We start from the raw sequence: 21,775 nt of genomic DNA, 5'->3' as shown, positions 1-21,775 counted from the left end.
CACACAATACCTGGCACCGTGAATAACTGCGGCAAACCAAGAATAGCCGTGCTTGCTACTCAGAGGCAAACTATGAAGTGTCACATAACTATTACATATAGCAAATGCCAGTTTGCTATTACTTTATCTGTATTGTACCTGAATGCAGACCTATTTTTAACACTATTCATATCATCTGTTGCAGACTGCCAAAGGCATTAGCAGTTTTGCAATATAAAATCTACAGAGCAAGCTAAGTAGCCAGCGTTTTTAAGCTGAGCGTTTAGGGCTTTCATAAAGCACACCAACTTACTGAAAGTTTTCTGGAAAACAAACTCTCTAATGTCAAAGAAATGCAAAGCTGAGCTTAGGTTTTTTGGTTTTAAGCTGAGCATTTAGGGCTTTCATAAAGCATACCAACTTATTGAAAGTTTTCTGGAAAATAAACTCTCCAACGTCAAAGAAATGCAAAGCTGAGCTTAGAGTTTTTGTGTGTATATAGCTCGACTTTTATTTTTTCCCCATCAGACTAGAATAACAGCTCATTATATTGTTATTTCCACTTAAATCAAGGAATAGTACAGAGGGTTGCCCTTACAAAGTTTCTAAAGTTTCTAGTCTAACAAACGCTTTCTGTAGCAAGTATAACCCACTTCCAGTTATCACTGTTCAGGAGCTTCTTACAATCTCCATCTTAAAAAATCAGGTTATGAATACAAGGTCATCTTCTCACGTTCAGTCCCTAGACATAACCAAGGTTACTGGGTTTTTTTAAACCCTTCAAATGGAAAAAAATTAGGTCTAATTTAGCTCAATACAAACCCACTTTGATATAAAGTGAGAAAAAACCCAGTGAAAATTAGTCTAAATTTTCTAACTAACAGAGGAGAAGAGAAACTGTAATTTTCATCTTACTGGATCATTCAGAGATGATAGCATTTGTCCAGGTTGAAGACCTGTTTCACACCTATTTTATGTATTAATCAGAAGAACAGATCTATACCACAGTCCCTCACTTCACAGCTGAACAAGTTAATCCGTACACTGTCAGAAATCCTGAGAAATGCTTCCCTCATCCCTGCTGGTTGGAACCACTGTACCAAGGTAGATAATTACATATTATGAACTCATCATAACCGAGAACAAGAATGGAAGAACAAAGACGCCTGTGGTAAGGGGTCCTGGGGCAGCGGGTGATGTGCATTCAAGTTGTCTTGGAGGAAAGGTTTGCACTTGAGCATCCTGACATTCTGGATTAATTTGCAAGCTCAGAGCTGCCGATCTAATAGAGAATATAGATCCAGCAGTGGCATGTTTTATTTTCATACCTGACCTGACTTGACAGACTCCACCCGGATTCACAGGTAGTAGTTTGAGGAAAAGCAAAACCACAGTTTTTATTTTATAGCTTGTTCCATGAAAAAAGATTCTCCTTCTTCTACTGAAGAAGTGCTAATGCTTCACATCCAGAAATCCTCATTCCCATTTCTAGCTCACAGCTGGTTTATTGGGCCTGCCTTGCATCTCTGGCATCCTGCTATTCTGGTACTTCTGCCCTGAGATTAGCAGGATGAAAATCGGGCACGCCTGCAGGGCACAGTGCTCCAGTGTTTGTGCACAGAACTGCTGGTTTATCAGTCACTGCGCTCAGGGGATTATCACAAGTCCTCTCTGTGCCTCCCAGGCTGTCTGCACTTTTTCCCCTTTTGTGCTGCATTCTTCTCACATCTGCCTGCAGCTTGCTATTTCTCTCCTTATAGCCACCTGTTTACATATTCTTTACCATAACCGGTTCCTGATCTGTGGGCTGTTTAAAATCCCCTGAATAAATGTAGTTATTGCAGCTTGCCAGGCACTGCGTCTGGGAAAAAGCCCGGCTCTCAGAGAGGTCCCAGATGCACTACCTACTCTTTACACTCTCCTTTACTAACATAGGCTCTTTCATTAATATGGAACTTCCTACAGAATTATCGTGGAATTATCATGTCAAATGTTATCATGTACAATGTGGGTTTGTAGATCAACCTGCTTAGACACCACACAAATCACACTGCAACATGCTATGGCAACACCACCATGCAAAATAGAGGGGTTTTTGTTTCAAACATTGGGATAGTTTCCTTTGTGGCTGTTTACTTTTTAGTGTCCTTTACTGACTGTCCCATTGAATCCGAATTTCTTCCTGATTACAGTGGATTCAAAACATATTACAGGAAGTCTTTACCTATAAGAAAGTAGTTAAAGAATTACAGTTTTGTTTTAACATGTGAGATATTCCCACAGCCTCAAAAAACGTTATTCTTTCACTGCATTTGTTTCTTTTCTTTTAATTACTGGAAAGTATACATATATATATATGACTTTTAAATACTTGAGGAAATACTCTTGAGCCTTATTATACAGGAGGCAGTTTCTGAGAACTGCTCCTCTTTCCCTAGAAACTAAAAAAAACAAAAACCATGATCTTTGCTGAAAGCTGTCATATTTTTCATTTCAACGCACACAGCTCCACTAACCAGGTCACAGAAAAAGCCACGGACACACACACACACGCACAGCAGCATCACCTGCACAATTCAACAGACAATGCAGACAAACTTGAGTATAATCCAAGATCTTTCTACCTCTTTTCATAACAGGTTAGTGCTCGCCCTCAGTGTTGGCGTACAGTTTTTATGGCATGGGAAAATAGGGATGTTTCTGCCCTATAAAAATAAATGCGTTGAATGCTTTAGTTCGAACTTATACAATATTAAAAAAAAGAATCCAAAGAAACTGGATAAGTAAAAAGAATCCCACATATCAGGAAATCAGTGGATCTTTTGGCAGGTGGCAAGAGAATGCCCACAGCAAATTTACCAGCCTTCATTTTTACCTTTGTGAAATAGCTTTTGAAAATTAGATATTAAAAAAAATATCAGTTCTTGTAGTCCATTATCAAAACAAAATCCCAATCAAACCCTTGCACAACATCAGCATGAATTCTTTGGTCCCGAAGAAGCTGTACTAAACATTAAGGAAGATGGGGAAATCTATTTTTCCCTGTGCCCAATGAAAAAAAAATGGAACAAACTTTTTCATAAAATAAAAAGGAGGCAGGATGGAAAGCCAATGTATTCAAACTGTGTTAGACTTAGTATTTTGGGAGGCACAGAAAAAAGAACATCAAGCAGGTTTTCAAATTCTTTACTACAAGAAAAAAAAAAAAAAAGTGAATAATTTCATGCTTTCTAATGCAAAAAGCATGGCTCCCAAAGGTCCATTCCTCCATGTGTGACTATTGAGGTCAGTGGGAAAGGGACTAGGGAGGAGGGGTTGTAAGGAAAGCACATTATAAAGCTGTTATTCCTAGGAAAATTCTCAAACTGTGATGAATACACTTTTAACTGTCAGGTTAGAGAAGCAAAACGGGAAAGTAGGGATCAGTGAGGGGGAGGGGAGAAGGATGTCCCATCAGGTTTACTAGTCTTCCGAGGCAACAAACTTACCACATTGCGTGTGAATTTCTCAAAAGATGTTCGACGATCCAGAGTGTTTTCCAACTTAAATTTGAAATAATAATAATAAAAATAATAATAATAATAAAACAAAAAAACCAAAAAGGAAAAGGAGGGGGAAAAGAAAAGCAAGAAAAAATGGAGTAGAAAAGAAGGACTGATGAAACAATGGACTGCAAACCAAAGTTTGTATAAATCAGGAAGCAAACACAGGTATGAAGCTGTAATGGGACTCTGCAAAACAGGGGATTGGCAAAGCAGATATAGTATTCGACAAAAATAAATTTTCATGGAAATCAAACTGGTTTGATTTAAAAGAAAAACTGAAACCAAAAAGAAATAATGAAGTGCACATCTTGTGTTAATGAACTGACATTCACAAACTTAAGGACTTCACACGGACAGTTGTAGCTTTCTGGTATTTTCAACATCTCTCTCTCTATTGGATCTTCAGAAATCAATGTTTGAACAAAAAACAAAATCACACAGTACTTTCATATAATTTTAGGTTGTCATTATAAACAATAGAATGCTATGGTGTTAATAACTACCTTATTCCAGTAATGATCGGGGCCCTGATTCTTCAAGGTGCAGGGCTCCTGGCTGTTTCTAGGAGATTACTGTTTAGAGCCCACGAGTAAAGTTATTTATCATTGTAGAAATCTACATTGCACAAGCTGCTCCATGTACTCTGGGCTGTGTCTGTTCAGAACTCATTCCGTAATCTGGACTTTTCTAAGCAAATATTACATACCAAGACATGAGCCTCTGTTTGCCGAAGTGTGACATGATCACTCTTTCAATTCAGATTCCTAGCCTACTCAAAACTATTCATTAATAATAGGGAAAGAAACAGAATTAGGAAGCCCCTATATTTATAGTTGAAATTAGAAGTTATTCATATGAATAAGATTGTTTCTAAACACATTCTGTAGCTTTCATAGATGGAATAAAGAGAACAACAATTATTACATAAGCAAACTTGCAAACATGAAAGACTATTCTTCTGGGATTTTATTTTATTTTTTTAATGTATTCGGAAAGCACTTTGCAATTTAAGGTGCTTCATAACAGAGAAAACAGTACAATATGGGATGTAAAAATAAAAATAAGTTTTGCTAGATTAACTTATTGAAACATGCCCGCATGCAGGATATATACACATATATGTATATTGAACTCCTGTGTGTATGTGACCCTCGAAACACGCCAAGCTGGTCACCTACCAGATATCCAGTTGCACTGGCACAGGGGAGAGAAGACTGAGTATTGTTGCAAACATAACCACCGCTTTGCACAGTGGCAAGACAAAGGCAAGATGGACCAATACCTTTTTCTTGGCCTGTAGCAGCTCCTGGTAGGCACTGGATCGTATAAAACGAGGATAAGAATCACTTTTCATCAGTTTGTAAATGTGCTCCTGAAAGGGAAAGAAGGAGCTGTTAGTCCCATAAAAGAAGACGTATGTAAAATGGGAGGCACTCGTATATGTTTTAGTTGTGGAACATATAGCACCTAGCGCTTTTTGGAATGGGAAGCCTTATAGGATAGCAGGTTGCAGTTCTGAAGCTAAGGCTGAATTGCTCTCGGTTCTCAAAGCAGAAATCCCACCTATTTTATGTATAAAGGACACAACACACCTTTCTTAAATTTATAGTCCCTATTTCCACTATGTAACTCTTTTTCTAAGAATCTACAACCGAGACCTAGCTTAAAGCCCAGTTTCAAACCTGCCTTACATCAGTCAGTTTAGTTAAGTGATTAAATGAGGAGCTGCGGATCCCTCCTCATCAGATTTTTCAGAATTAGTTTCTGGAGATGCTTTTCTAACTTCATAGCCTGGGAAATGGTACTAGGTTTCTAATTCAGGACCACAAATAAGTGCTTAAGTTAGGGAAGATTTTCCCTGGCTACTCTCGAAAACATTATTTGACAGATGTTTAGTCTCCTGTGCAGCTGACAATATAAACAGGAAAATATATATGCAAATTGAGAAACAGTTCCAGACTAATCTAATTTCCAAGATACTTATTCTTCAGAGGCATATGAAACTTTGGAAACCCTTATTCAGAAAACAAATGTCACAGGCAGTTTATGAAGCCTTTCTTTCTGGAGCATTCTCATTTCTGTAAAATATGAAAACTAAACATTTATGATGTATGACACTTTATAATTCTAATTATAATATTAGTTAGGAAAGAGATTTGTGGAAAAATCCATCAGAATAGGAAATACTCTCAAAAAATATTTTTTTAAATCCATGGACTTGTCTTAGCTATTTTTTGTTTATTTTTTACTCAAACCCTACTTTTTACTCTAGGAAATTTGTAGCACAGAAACCAGGAAACAGCAAATAAACTGTAAAGTAAATACTGTTTCTCAGCTTGGTTCTGCATAAAATTAGTGAATAAAATAATAATTAAAAAAACCAAACAACAAACCACCTTGCTTAAAAACTATGGCAAGGTAAAATTAAAGCTCATTATTATTTTTTGTTGTATTACAAACTCTAGAAATGATTCTGAGTGCCTTTGATTGTATTTCTTGCACTAAGCAGAGAAATTCTGGTGTATATCCAGAACTTTGACTGGTACATTTGGGGAGTTTTTATTTCACTCAGTTTCTATGAAAGCAGCCGATTCAGCCAACAGAAAGCAGGAAGGACTCTGCTCCGGTTGTGCCTATCAATGGTGATAGGCATTAAAATGTTGGGTATGTGCAAAAACCAGCCCTGTAAAAGCAAGGCTAAATTAGGCTGTATTAGTATTGTTAATGCACACATTAGTCAGGAACTGAGGCTGGAAATTATTTAGCAAAACTGGTCTATTTTTTCTTCTGACTTGCATTTGACCCAGAGTTCTGTGGTGCCACCTTTCAAGCCCAGAAATGCTTTTCAACACATATTTAACTGCAATTAAATGACCTGCTGACCACCAGAATGACTTTGAAGTGGTTTCTTTCCCAAGTAGCTGGCCATAAAGAGCCTGTTGCAGAGGCAGAGCCCGACTCCCGACAAAACCCAGCCACTCCAGGTGGGGCACCTTGTAAAGGTCCTAAAGCTTCGAGGCAGAACTGGGCAGGTACAGACTGCCTCTTCCCAGAGAAACGGAGGCTCCCAGGCTCAACTTGTATGCTAAACTGGCTCAGATAAGCAGAGGTCTGACAGGAGGAGAAGTCCTACTTGCATAAAGATTGAATACTCTACGTCTTTCATAATGAAGAAAAAAAATAAGAGAGATCTAGAAGTAAAATGGGGCTGAAATTTTACATGCATTTTAATAAATAAAATAAATTTATTACTGGCAAGGAATTCAATTGTCCTTTACTGATTCAGCTGCAAAGAGATGTTTTTTTTTTAAACCTTTAATCTTGCTGGATTGTTTATTTGCATAATTTATGTCTTTGCTATACACTGCATTCCTAAATCTCCAGGGGATCAACCCATGCAAGGAAAAACTGCGTGTCTGGCTTAATGCAAAGTACTTCATAACAGTGGGTACGATACAGTGTCTAATGAAAACTTTATTGTTGCACCACAGATTGCTATTCTCATAATAGCAAAATGAAAAGGTGGTAGAATTATTCTCCCTCCTATTTAGCGCACAGGCGCTTTCCCGAAAGTAGAAAGCCTCGATTCAATTCCCTTCTCTCCTCTGTGAGACTTGCAGCAGCATCTCCTGACTCCCAGGATGATGACCTAATAATCAAGCTGTAGAAAATCCTGCAGGGATATGATCTCAATCTCTCCTTTTGACACCATTTCACTTTGCATTAATAATTAAATTTTCATCACTGGGCTGCTGATGAAAAAGGGGGGATGGTACTGATTCTACTACTTCTACTGCGAATCCAATTCTTTTCTATTGCTTTTCACAGAAGTCTACAAAGACGAAATATTAAGTTATAAGTGACATGAAGTGTTGCATTTAACACAGAAGTATTTGTTTTTTCTTCTGATAGAAAAGATTTGCATTTTACTATTTTGGTCTTTTAACTTTTACTTCCAATCTCAAAAATATAAATAGTTATACAAATCTAGCTCTTGTCAAAATTATCTTTTGATGATGGCATGCAAATTGTGATCAAATAAGACCCCAAAAAGCCAAATAAGACATTTACAGACTGTTCTTTACTGCTGTAATACTGACTATTGAAAAGCAGATCTTTAGGACCTCTGCCCAATGTTCCGTAGATAGTAGTTTAATAAGGTATAGAATACACATCATACAGGGAATATGATACTTCTATACAAGGTGTTACAAAATGTTATTTCTCATATGGGTCATATTCTTTTCATGATGGGAACCTATGACTCCTGTAAACGACAGCAACACTTTTGGACAGGCATTGAGAGAATACATATTGAGCCTGTATCAAGAGAAGCCTTACAGAGACACATCTTAAGAACTAAAAATCAACGTTTGTGTGGGGGCAACTTTTCTCCTACTGTAACTGAATAAGAAAATTAAGAACATGGGAACATGAAAATATCATTTTCACTGTACTATATGCTTTGCTCTATTTCAAGTCCACTTGTAATAATTTCAAGTCCACTTGTGTAAGCCACAAGTACCAGGCACAGAAGTTTCAGGAAGAGCTTTAGTAATGCACAGGTCTCATGAAAGAAAGATTGTTACCATTTGCGTTGCCAAAATGGCATTTTAGTCAACAAAGCGTTATCATTTAATTCCCAAATACATGTCATTTTTTTGTGTATAGATTTCACTACCCAATATTCTATTTCAAATGGACCTAAATAGCATTGCAAACTGACCTGAGCATCTTCAAATGTGTATCTTCCAGGGTCCTTTACATTCTGCGTGGTTTTGTCATAACTTTTTGAATCTAGATTGATAGCACTGGGTGCACCTGGAGCAAGAAATTCTTGCCAGATTTCTTGGACGCGAGCAGGAACTTCACGGATAGGCCTCTTCTTCAGGTCTTCTACTGCTAACCAGAACCTACGGCACAATATAGCATCTTGATTTCCAGTTCAGAGCAATCATTAATGAAGTGCTTGCACTCTCCTTTGCTTTTAAAAACATATATGAAGCAACTGAAAGCCATGCAACTCATATTAAAATAAGTAAAATCTGTGATTTTATATTGGGATCAGCATTCTTATATACTGTCTCAGGTGATTGATCCACCTTAATAAGCAATTACTACAAGCCTTTTCATGAGATGGGTGGGAAATGCTTCATTTTTTTATGCATAGTAACTTGCTTACAGGAAGGTTTCCATTTACCTGGAATTAAACTGAAATTTCAGTTCACCTGAACCACGGGGGCTTATATTGCTTATAAACCCATTGCTTTTTGACATTCCTTCAAAAAATAGTAACTTACCTTCTTGCTATCTACATGAATCTCTTGGAGTCCTGCTAAACTATAAACTTTGTAACTGTAATTTTGTGACTATTACTTCACAGATAATGTATAAACTGGAAAAAAACATTTGTTTTGCTTGCTATAATTTAATTTATCTCTCCAGCACTGCATTTCTATGCATATTTTTACTAAAATGCTGAAGTACCCATTCTCTCTGCTGCTGCATAGCCATATATATATATATATATATATATATATATATATATTCATAGACAGCATACAGTGCAGGCCAGTTCACTGTATTCTTAGTCTGGAGCAGGATCACTGAGGTCTTGAGCACTTTGTGATCACAGCTAGCTACCTATAAGCTTTGATAGTCACTTTTTATTTGCTATTATGATTATTACTTCTTCTATTGGTGTTCAGAATCTCTCACTGCACCACACAGTTCTAAATTCAGTTAGGATCCCATGTTTAGACATGGTGCAGACCACTTAGTTCTCCATCCCTCCCAAGAGCCTAACTAAGGTTTGACTTTGTTAAATACGTAATATGTACCATCGCAACTTTTCATTATTGTTTTGACACAGCTCTACTATGAAACAGATAAGCTAAATCCTGTAATATGTTAACTGAAGTAAGTTGGATTTTACAAGGCTGACAAATAATTTGGGTGCACCTTTAACATGTAGTTCTACCCTGCTTACACTGTGAGATCAAACCGAGCTCTCTTAGCTTAGTTAAACAAGGATGGGATAGGGGATAGGAACAGTGGAACTGTACTCAGACCCCCAAGAAAGCAAAATGATGCCTCCATCCATCCAAATTCTACTATAGTCATTGCAAAAACTCTTAAGAGAGGATAGTATAGCATAGCAAAAAACCCCTAACACTTTACCATATTCTTCCTATAAGACATTCTTCACTTGACATGATTTACCTTCCAGGAAGCAATTAGTCCTTCATAGTCCTGTCTTGAAATTCCTTTGTAGCAGAGACGGAATGAGCCTGTGCTCATCACTCACAAGCCATTATGGTCAGCTTCACTCTACTGGAATGATTATTTTAGGTATTTCTACACCCTTCAGTTTCTTTAGTACCTAAGCACAACCATTCTGTCTATTGATCTCTTAAGATTCTCCAAAAGACAGAGAAGTAGTATTGTCCCAGTTTTGCAAATATATTAATAATGTAATAATGTACAGTGGTTTCTCCAAGGTCACAAAGGGAGCCTGTGCCAACAGAACATCATTTTAAAAGTGCTGGGTAGTGTCACTTATCTCTATGAACTGCAATGTGAATTGAGAGTAGATCTGCACAGAGCCTGGGGATGTATCCTGAGAAGCTGATGGCACTGCAGTAAGGATAGAGGCCTCATAACTCAAGTTTAAAAACTGCACAGCTCACAAACTAATTCAGTTCAGTTTGTCAAATTTGGCCAACCTACTTCGGTTTCCTTAAGCTGCTTTTGATATTTGCATTTAAAAGTGTATATCCTGCAGCGCTAACCCCTTCAAATGCATCTTCTGGGACTGACTGATTACTCATGTGTATCAAAGTCAGGTAAGGAACAGAAAAATGAAAGGAAAGGATGTTCTTTGTAAACACACATTTTCTGTCACCCTGCAGATATCCTAAGGATCTAGCTCAAAGCTGTCACATTCTTGTTTGTTCCATTATATCACTGCCAAAGCTTCTGGAAGTCACCACAAAGATGCTTTAGGATACTATTTTCTTTTGCAAGTAACCCCCTTCCATATAGTAGGCTATACTCAATTATGGGGAAAATAGATTGGAGATAGATACTTTGAGGAAACATTCAGCTTCCAGAATAGAATAGGCAGGTTGTGTAGAAACATCCTTACAGGCTGAACACCAGCTCTTTGATAGATTAATTTTATTTTACCTTTCTAATATTAGCATTCAAAAACCCTGTTGAAAATGTGAGGTTCTAAATACAGAAACCTCTGTAAAAGTGGGAAGAAAATGCTGATTTCTGTGATGTGTTATGTCTAGGGTGCTTACTTCACAGTCAACACACATTTTAACATTTTAATCTACTTACTGATCTTTCAAGAAAAAATGCCTGCCCTCCTCCCACAGAGAGTTAAAGTCAAATATGCAAAGTTAGGAAATGCCAAAATTAAGGCTGCTACCTCTTGCATTCTCAAAAATAACTTTTCTGAATATCCCATGGGAACAAATAGCACAGATGAAGTTCAAATGAAGTCTGCAAGATCTCAGCACAGGACCTCAAGTCAGAAAAGCTCCCTGTCCCCTTTTACAGCTCTCTGCCTCGAGAGCTGTGCCAAGCGCAAGGGAAGACTGCCGCAAACAGCACGCAGTGTGCAACAGTAAATATGTGCAAGGGCAGGAGAAGGGAGAGGGAGAACCCGACCACATTTTCTGGACTATGATATACACAGACTTAATGCTACTTCGTGGAAGGGACTAGAGCTCAAACTCTGCCATTCGATAAAACATCCCATCTCCTGTTGGTGAAGGTTTGCTTTTGCCATGGAGACCTTCTCTGGAAGATGCTCAGTGCCCTTGGAACAGAGACTTGAGTAGCTGGGTGTAAACCTTATTGCTGCTTTCTGTCCCAGCATCTGGGCTGCCACTTGCTGGGTCACATGCCAGACATACAGCTGAGAGTGTATACTGTATGATAGTCATACATCCAGCCACTTGACATGGTAAGACACATGTTGCAAGATATTTGGGGATTACTTTCAAAGTGAGGATGGCCTTGCTAGCTAAATAGCACAGCTGCAACATGGCTTCTGTCCCATTAACTGACCTAAATGTCAGATGAAGCCATCAGCAGATCCCAGAAGAAGCTAATCAGTTAAATTCAGCACAGAGGAACTCAGAGCGAGGGAAAGGCTGCAGTGATTCTCCACAAAATGTGTGAGGTTTAGGCAGTGTGGAGAATTAATGTGAGCTTTGCACCCAGTGCATGTACACAACAGTTTGGAGGACAGACCTTTCAGCGTTTTCAGCAAAAGCAAACAGAAACCTTAACAAACTCCATGGAGAAAATCACCTAACATTTGTCTAGGGGCAGGAAAGACTACTCTCTGTTTCCTGGAGTCCACCCTCTTGCCAAATACAAGTTCAAGCTTCAAGACATAGTAGTGCTGAAGGTCTTCAAGAAAATGAAAGAGAAAATCACTGAATCTTGCAACTAATTTCTTCTCATCTAATAGACATGAATGGCAACATTGCTGGGACTTGTAGTTTTAGCTTGAGTCTGAATGAGAACTAAAGCACAGGCAATTTTGGCCTTGAGGATTAAATTTTGGTCAAGTTATTTGCCCACAAAACAGGGTGTCATAATCAAGTGTGAAGGATAAATATTACCAGTGCCCATCCTGTGTGGGAGCATGTCATTACCAACATTTCTGTTCAGACTTGCAGGACAGACATCAAGGACAGTTAATCGGTCTTCATACTCTGTAACATGCAGAACGCACTCTTCCACCACCAGTGCAGAGAGAAATGCCTTGCATTTACAGTCATCAAGAGTGGAGATCAGTAATAAAGAGCAAAAAAAATGAAAGTGAAACAGGCTGGATTAAAAGGAAAACGTAACCTCTTGCACCATTTTCCCTCTTCTCTAGTAAAAGCACTGTTATGCAGTTATTAAAAGAATAAGCAGAAACACTGAAGGAAGTTAAACACAAAATTAATCACTATGACTGAAACAGTTTTTAGGGAACACTGCAGATTTTTAGTAGTGTATATGTGGGGGTTTATTCATTTTTTCAACAGGAAATTATTGAAGTCTTTATCTCCAGTACAGAACATTTCTACAACTTAAATGGATGAATCCAAAATAAACACCTCACAAAATCTCAGTTTGCTGGAGGATGGTCAGAGAAAACGTATCAAGAACAAATGGCTAAATCTAGCTAAGTTCTCAGTCCTTCTCTTCTTTTTCTGGACAACCAGAACTCAAAACCCCTTTTCCCTATTTACTCACACATTACAGAAGCTAATAGGGCAGGAAGGAAGGGGCAAGGGGTCCACAAGCTTTTGCTTCTGTGCATCATGGAAGAGGTCTGGTCACCACCTTCCCTTCACTAATCTAGGAGGCTTTTGCAGCCTTAGCACTGCCTTGGAGATCACACCTACTGTAATACTGCATAATGACTTGGACAGGCTTTCAGGTTGACCTGAAACCATCTAGATCTTTACAGGCTGCAATTCCTACAAAAGAACCACTTGGGAGCAAACATACAGTCAGTGTATGCATATTATTTTTCTAAAGAATTCTGCTGTACTACAGACAAAGGAAGGATATGAAGAGGAATAGGGATTTTCTACAGAGGTGAAAGAAATTAGGTCTCCAGGTGCCACATTGCAATAAGATTCATTTCACTTTGAAAAGTCCTTTTTCAGTGCTTAGAAAGCCTTGTGACCAAGCTCAGTAGGACTGGATCATGCTCAAACTTAAGTCTTGTGAATTTTAAACAATGGCCACCATTTTTGTAGCAGGCAGTGGGAATTTTATAAATCTATTATCCAAATCATATGTTACTTTAGCTATTTGTTCTGTGTAGTGAGCAGCAAGCCAAGCGATCTTTCAAAAAAATCTGCATGGTAACAAGAGCTTACAAATCACAGCCTCTGTTAGGTGAATGCAGAATCCAGCTTGGGTGTTAGCAGACTGCAATCACACTGTAATGAAGCTACCACACTGACAGAACTGCTTAGACAGTTTTATTCCTTTGCTATGCTTTGCAACACCCCTTTAGAGAGTGAAATACTATTAATCCCAATTTACGAGCAAAGAAAAAAATCAGAGAAAAAATACAGAGTAAAAAGGCGAAACCTGGTTGCATTCCTAATTGCACAGTTCTTGGTTTTAACTCTCAGCTCAAGTTTCTTCATCCCTGTTCTGCTTAAAACAGGACCTACATCCACCAAGAGTGAGATGCTCAGTCACCTTAGACAGTCTCGGTCCAGGTTGATGAAACACTAACACTGGGACTTTTAGCTACAAAAGATAATCTCATTTGAATAGGAATGGTGCATCTGGTAGAGTTATTTCACAATTTTAGTATTTCTTTCACCAAAGCAAGGTGTAAGAATTCTAATCAACTAATACTGAATGTCTCTGCATTGTCTGCTCTCCCCTGCTGTATCCTGTGCACTGCACTTGGTAGCTAGAATCCAGGGTCCCAGCATCTATCCCACTGTAGGTTTGGTGGTGCTTGTTGTAAATTTTCTTAGTATTAGATCAGTAAATGAGCAAAAGCCAGCTACTGACTTACATTCACTTTCTTGCAGTGGGAAGATGTGAATGGAAATAAATATTTTTCTCAAGGTGGCTTTCAAACACTACTACTAATAAAAAAAAAACAAAACCACTCCAAAAACCCAAATTGCCACAGTGGGGTTAACAGGTGAGCAAAGGAATTGCTGGTCTTTTAAACTTAAGGCTTATTCACCAGTAAGGCTTCAAACCAGGAAGCTTTTCATTTCAGTTACTGAGATCTATAGCATTTTGACTCCCATATGCAATGAGTGTTACAAATTCATGCTTTCTATCCTGACTTTACTGTGTGAGCCTAATGGTGGATTGATTTCTCTACAGTTTGAGAATTCATAAACATAATTCTAAGCTTGTGAGACAGTTTTCCTTCAGTTAATCATCACAGAAAGCACCTTTTCAGTGCAAGTTTGATCCCCTGCCTGATCCTTCCCAGGGACAGCTTTTAAGCTCATAGTTGCTGTTGCTCAGATACTGTATTTTATAATGCCAATATAAGAATCTGGAGAGGGAGACAGAAAAGTAGATGGCATGTTAAGGAATCAGCTCTGAAAAAATTTCTCTAGGGAATTTTTCTGGATCAGTCACTTGCAGTTTGCCTGTGGTTAGTGTTGTAAATAGGATTAGAAGAAAGAGCTAGGGATTATGCGGGTAACAGTCTAGCTGGCCGAGAGACAAATTAATCACAGAAAAGCAGAGAAACTGCAGCACACACTGGGCTGGATAGGTTCATATTTGAACAGCTGCTTTGCATAAGGAGTTACTAGGATGCTCTTTAAATAAAAAAAAACAAAACCAAAACCCCCCACCTTTCCTTTTCTTGATATTATTCAGATTTTAAAACCTGATTTTGCCACTATTTTTAATACAAGAAGTCTGTATCTGACACTAATGAACTTAGCAACATACACATGCAGGTCAGGCCATATTTCCATGGGGGTAATGGCAAACAAATCGTTTGGAAAATATCATAAGGTCTAGAGTATGTAGCATACATCTATGATGCAAAGTTCAATGTTTGAATATGAACACGGTCAGAAACCATGTTCAAAGACCATCTTTAATTATTCTGCTGACAAACTTCAATTAGCAACAAGGAGGTCTGGGCAATTATTCAGCATTTATGAGTCAACACCACAAAATGCTAAATGCCTCTTTGAAAATGCTGTGTGGATGTAACTCTAGTATGAATGGCTACGCTGCACCACTTCAGAGTGAGAAGTGGCATAGATAAGAATGTAGTTTAGGATTTTTCTGACTTCTAGAATGTGTGCAAATCGGATTTTATACTCCTTATGCTAGCAGTGAATGGGAAATTATACAGATGACACCTGAAAATAAGGTTGAATAAAGAGAAAAATATGTTGTCTATGCTTTTGTACTATGTACAATTTGACTTACCTATAGAAAGGCTGTTGTTCCTAATCCCTCTGAAATAACTTTTACTGAAATATGACTTCCTTAGAACAATAAAACATGCTGTTAACCAATGGATGGACTATCATTGTTTAAAATCCAGTAATTGCTCTCTCTCACATAAAAATAAATCTGTACATATACTTTTTTTAAAAAAGAAAGCTGCATACCCTAGCAGTACCTTTCTACGTTGTAATTAGTGGCATTTGAGAGCTAGCCGTCATACTACTTCTGTTCTGTCAGATCCATGAGTACTAGAATGGTGGAGATTTTCAAAAGACCAATGACCCTCAGAAGCTTGACCAACACTGCAAGTCTGTTGATTTTACTTTTAAATCCTTCATTTATTTTTTTAACAAATTCTCTTCCTTAATTTTACTGTTCTCATAATATTGGACTTAATAAAATATACTGAACAGGCTTTAAATGAGTCAATGTTTTAAACCTGTTTAATTAAATCAGCTGAGAGAAAAGCTCTTGCATGGGTAGTTTGACCAGAAGTTGGACATGAATGGGAAAATATGCTTCATGTGAGTCTCTGCTAACTGTAATAATCTTGTCCATCAGCCTGAATGTGGGAGCAGGTGGCAACCTGCATGAATGGATTCTGAAAGGTAAGACACAGGAAAAATTTTGAAGGGGTCAAAAAATTGAAAAGAAATGTATTAGACGGAAAAAACCCCCACCAACGAATCTTATAGGCTATTAAAAAATAAAGTCCCTCTAGTTTACCTTAAATTTTCTGAACTGAATTCCGACTCCAGGAATTTGAGAAACTGCTCTCTTCCCACAGGGTCTTTCAAAGCTTCATCCATGCCAAACCCCCATCGTTTCACCCTCTGCTGTCCTGGCTCTTTGCTACAGAAATGAAAACAACAGAACACACAATCAGCAATACTTCAGTATTATAGTACTCCATGTCCATAATTTAGACTAAGCTCTAAAGTTCAGCTGCAGATTTCTCACCTTCCAGATTGCTCGTATCTGTGCAGTTTTCAGAGATGAGCAACCAGGCTGTTCTTGCACAGGGTAAATGTAATACATATGCATTTACACAGAAGAATAAGGAATTCCAACTAGGAAATGTTACCAGATTTTAAAAGGTGTCTTTTTCACCCACATTGGAACCCTGGAAACTGGTTACTGTAATTTTTTAATTTTTTTTACACAGGTTAATTAATCCATAGCTTTTCCCATCTTAAGAAACTCTAAAGTTTATTTTTTAGATATATATATAAATCTATTAAACATTATATATTTTATAGATATAAAAGTCTATATAGAGAGGTGATAGGATATTGCATTGCCCTTCTGCCTCAGTTTTTTCCTGCAATACCTCTGTCTGAAATATTCACATTTCAAGGAAAACCTTGAATAATACCCCCTTACCCCAAGAAAGAAGAAATAGAATTATATACCTTGCCTCCAGTTCCCAGAAAGTAGTGTCATCTGATATCCAAGGGTTTGAGGGATCAGGGGGCACAAGAAAGGGATCATATTCCAAATACTGCTCTGTATAAGCTAATAGACTAGGAAAACAAAACCATCAAATATTGTCATGTCAGGAGGGGGGGAAACCTGATCAGGTTACCCCAGTTAACAAGTTACCTTGCATCAACTGACCCATGGTAACCAGGTGTGCACACGCGCAGAAGGCAGCTAACAGGTTTGCTCAAGCCCTTTAAAAGGGGACCCCCGAAGAAAGAGGGATGGCTCAGGTCTTATCAAGAGCTAAAATAAGATAAACTACAAAGATCCCTAATACTACCACATAGCTCCTTTTAGGGCTCCTTTAGGCACTAATAAATTAAATCAAGCAACCTCTTCCACACACATTTGCTTTCATAAAGGAATGTTTTCTACCCCTATGGTTTTAATTATCAGTTCCTGTAAAATCTGTTCTAAAACACTGCATGATATTCAGGTCATATTTATTGGCCCTGCAGCTGCTAGGATTCCTTTTTTCCTCTTTTAAATACAGTTAATATTTTTATTATCTTATAATCAAAAGGCACTACTCCCACATTTATTGCTTTCAGAACACCCCAAAGTTTTTTTTCAAATTCTCCAGTATTCATGGACTGATCTAACTCAGCTGAACACACCAAAAACTTTGCTTCTATTCTCCTAATTTACATCTCCCATGCCCTTTTTCCTGTTTTCCATTCCCTTTTGCCTCATAATTACTGAAAATTTATTGACAAGTGAAGAAAAATATTCTTTCTTTTCATTCCTATTTATCTTCCGACGGTATTCCATTTTTACTGTTCAGCAAACACAAACTCTTAACCTGTTCTCTTTGTAAATACATGTTTGTATGTGTGTGCATATGTACACATGTATAAGTAAAAACACATGCAGAAATGTATGAGAGGATGAAGAACCATTTGTATATGGATTAATTTCCTTTACCAAGCCTTATGCAGCTCAATTTTCCGCAGTCTTTACTATCTCTGCATTTGATGTGTAAGATCGAGCATTCCTTTTTTGTATGTCTTTTTTATCTAAGCTGTAGTTAGTCTTTCTGAAGGGATTTTTGTTTTGCTTTCTAGACCCTTCCTGACAAATTTTGGTCTTATTTGGAGAAAGATTCCTGCTAGTGTTACATCCTCTGACCTGAAGTAAGCTCCTCACCCACCAGCTAGCTCTGCCGATCAGGTCCCTGCTTTACCGGTGACTGCCCTTTTGAAAAAGCCAAACAGTAACCCCAGACCCATTTCCATTTGGCCTCCCTGCCAATGCAAGGTGAAACTTGTGCCCACTTGATCACAGGCTCTTCCAGTGACTCTTGGCTTTATCAGAAATATATCATGGGATATCTGGGCCCCCTTTTATCAGTAAAAGATCCTAATACCTCCTACATAAAGTAAACTCTCATTAGTTATTTCTATGACACCTGAGCTCCCTTGTCTGTCTGTCTTTGAAGCTATTTCACACCGACATTTTCCCAATAGTTATCAGTCTAATTGAAAAAAACCAGAAGATGTGACAATATACTTACCTCTCTGCAACTTTTGACATTTTTAATCTATGTCTGTCTAATTGCATTTGCCAGTGCTTAATCTGCAAGAAAGGAAGGCAAAGAGTTTTCTGAGTAATTCATAGCTTGACTTTATTTCCATAGCTTTTTTTATTAGGGCTGTAATTTAACCTTAATTTATCCTAGGGCACAGAAGAGAAATATATCCGAGTTAAAACAACATTTCACCAATGTAGTTCTAAAATAAATGGAATTTTCCATCGAAGAGAAAAGATGTTACATGGACAAAAAAAGGACCCAATATAACATTTTCCCTACAGGATCATCAACAGAAACCCAATTAGCCTTTTTTTTTGATTTTTGAAGAGAACTACTAATTCTTCAGACGTTTATCTTCTCCCAATCCTAACAACTCAGGGGAGATTAATGAAGCATTACCAGTAGATAAATGTGTGAACCCCTATGTGCACACATGGAGAGGGAAGGATACCCTCAAACCTTAAATCAGTGTTGAAAGGAAGAGCAAACTGCCTACTGCTAAAGGGGCTAATGGGCTCAGCTATGCAAAGAGCCCACTAACTGGCCTGCTGCTAACTGCCTTCGACTGTTTAATGCAAGATACAACAAATGTCAGGTTGTGTCTGATTAGTATTAATAAAAATTACATACCTAAATCCATATATCCTGAAACAAGGAAAAGGTTTACTAAATGTTTGCTAGAACAGTTCTGAATAACTTCCCAGTCACTATAATTTTTATTATAATACCTACTTTCCTAAAAAGTTCATTTAGAAGAACATGTTTGTAGTTATTTTTCAAACCTCTTGGTGTAGTTCGTCTTCCGTGGGCGGCTTAGTCTCTGGTACTGGTGTGTGGGTAGGGCTGTGACTTCGAATGTCATTTTGTAAGCCGTAGACAGACTACATAAAAAATACGGAACAATGATAGTTGCTTTCAGACAATGCTTTCTACGCATACCTGTAACTGTGATGTTTTAGTATAGTGCGCTCAATATGTTAGCCAAGAACATCTTTTCCTAAAGGTACTGCAAATAAGCCATGCACTCAGATAAAACTGTGTTTCTACACCATGGTGTAAAATAGAGTCCCAAACCCTCACAACTTTTTAATATCATAGAATACAGGATCTACATTTAAGTCTCTGCACTATCAGCATAGTAAACATAGGGGGTGACGCTAAAAGGCAGCTATTACAATTCCAGTAAGTGGAGACAACTGGTAGGAAAAGAAGAAACAGAATCCTGAAATGTGGACTAACACAATGGAATACTTGGATGACTCCTAAATTTGCAATTGCTGCTTGGTAAATTACGCTAATCTGGACCTTTCACTTTATGGTAGATAAGCTACAACTTTCTCTAAATCTACTTTTCTTTTTCAAACATATTTTTCCATGAGTTGACATGAAATATATATGTTGAAGTACTTTAAAGTTGCAGTCAATCTACATTACTATGATACAAAGGACGTGAAAGAAAATGTTGCTCTGATCCATCTATATATCCCTAGAGAATGTACATTGTTCATGTCTGGATCCTAATTTAGATGAAGCCAATTTCCATTTAGGGCATAATTGTAAACTACAGACACTCTTCCATATAGAAGAACGGTTGTTATAGTTTACACCGCAGCTTTAATTTATTTTTCCTTAATTACTGACAGAAACCTTTTAACGTGCTTTATTCAAGCTACAAAATAGCATGAATAGAGCATGCAAAAACTATTTTTATTTTTATATTTTCTGTGTATTTCTTCAAGGCCTTTCTTATGTGATAACATGTACTTAGTATTGCAAAATTTGTAAGTACTAATTCATTTAAGAGCTGATGAAATAATCATGTACATTTATGCATTTGTTCTTTGCAGCCGTAAGAAGTTGTTTTAAGAAACTATAGAACTTCATGCTATAAATTACCTCCACCTTCTGCTTCTGATATAGTAACAGTACTTACCTTTCTTGTTTTATGTGGATTTCTCATTCTTGAAGATTTTTTTATATCCACTTCAGTAGTGTTTACACATCCAGGCTGTTAAAAGAAAGGAAAGCACGAGGATAAAATCTGCAAGGGAACTCCATAACATTTTCATTGAGGTACTCCTTTTCAGTCTGTAAGGCTAAGAAAATAAATAACCAGAGGCATATAATAACTTGATGTCCATCTGCAATAGTTCCTAAAACCTAAACAAAATGTAGTCTAAGGAAACATCTCAAGTACCATTTTCTTTGGCTTATTGTAAGAGAGAATGTTCTGCTCTTCAGCCTTGTTTTCTGCACCCTATCGTGGCTTTTAGGACAAGTTTAATTGTTTATCTTTATGCTAAAAGTACTGAAAGCAATGTATAGAGAAGCAGAAAGCACCTAAATGCATATCATAAGACACCTGCAGCACAGACCAGGTACTAACTCGAATTGCTGTTGGCAGTATTTGGGAATTTTGGACTGAGACACTGAAGACCATTTGCTGAGAGCTCATGACATCATGAATTTGAAATAAATTCTCAAGATAAGAGAAACAAATCACATGTTTCTGCTTTGCTTTTGCCAAGGAAGCTATACAATGTGCATTCCAGCTATCTCTTTAAAAAGCATGGTTGACCTAACAATAAAAAATAAATAGAATAATGCAATATCCACTTGAGCTCTGAACACCAGCTCCCTTCAGAAGCATCGGGTTTGGGTCACCTTTATAAAGATGATCTTTCTTAAAAAAAGATTAAAAAGAATGTGTGAAATGGGATTTATTTCTTCAGAAAAGAAACAACAACTGCCACAAAACAGGTTTCAGCAACCTAACCAGAAGACGGGCAACCTGAACAGAATGGCTCTCAACACGTCTGATTTGGCCTTCAAAGATTCATGCTCACAGCTCTGTAGCATCCCAAAGGACACAAGTCCTCTAGTTTCTCCCAATTCATCTTCTTTTGACACTTCCCTCTAAGTACAAGCTCTGCAGAAATCTGTTCTTTACCCACTACAGGAATGGGTAGGAATTGTTAGGAAACAACTAATAGTAAGTGTTATGCTCTCAGGTGAGGCATTTTTTTCGGTTATTTTAGAGGGATTACATTTGCCATTGTCAGTGCTACTCTCTAGCAGGAGAGATTTTTAGGGAGAGTAGGTTGCCTTGTTTTAATGGGAGTAATTAGATGTAGAATTTACTTGCCAGACAACCAAGTTGACTTTATTATCACACTAATGATACAAGCTTTGTCTTCTTATCATAATGTAAAATGCTTGATGGGGCTGTAAATCTTCACAGACAAAAATTTTAAAC

At 37.6% G+C, this 21,775-nt stretch overlaps 1 protein-coding gene across 6 annotated transcripts in view; it reads right to left on the bottom strand.

Moving 5' to 3' along the window:
- Window positions 1-21,775, bottom strand: part of RGS7 (regulator of G protein signaling 7) — a 253,975-nt gene that overhangs the window by 24,813 nt on the left and 207,387 nt on the right. For 2 of the 6 annotated variants that reach the window (XM_055811126.1, XM_055811127.1), the window contains exons 10-18: window positions 20,453-20,527; window positions 19,302-19,400; window positions 18,502-18,563; window positions 16,919-17,029; window positions 16,233-16,358; window positions 8,251-8,437; window positions 4,807-4,896; window positions 3,468-3,521; window positions 2,604-2,684 (exon numbers count right to left, since the gene is read on the bottom strand). In XM_055811126.1, coding sequence (XP_055667101.1) covers window positions 2,610-2,684; window positions 3,468-3,521; window positions 4,807-4,896; window positions 8,251-8,437; window positions 16,233-16,358; window positions 16,919-17,029; window positions 18,502-18,563; window positions 19,302-19,400; window positions 20,453-20,527 — 879 coding nt within the window. In that variant the 3' untranslated portion in view covers window positions 2,604-2,609. The remainder of the gene's footprint in view (window positions 1-2,603; window positions 2,685-3,467; window positions 3,522-4,806; window positions 4,897-8,250; window positions 8,438-16,232; window positions 16,359-16,918; window positions 17,030-18,501; window positions 18,564-19,301; window positions 19,401-20,452; window positions 20,528-21,775) is intronic. The other 4 variants (XM_055811125.1, XM_055811128.1, XM_055811129.1 and 1 more) reach the window with 2 other exon arrangements.

Source organism: Falco peregrinus, chromosome 7, assembly GCF_023634155.1.
Source record: "Falco peregrinus isolate bFalPer1 chromosome 7, bFalPer1.pri, whole genome shotgun sequence".
NCBI lineage: Eukaryota > Metazoa > Chordata > Aves > Falconiformes > Falconidae > Falco > Falco peregrinus.
The sequence above is the reverse complement of the archived record's forward strand: the minus strand, read 5'-3'. Positions and strand labels throughout refer to the sequence as shown.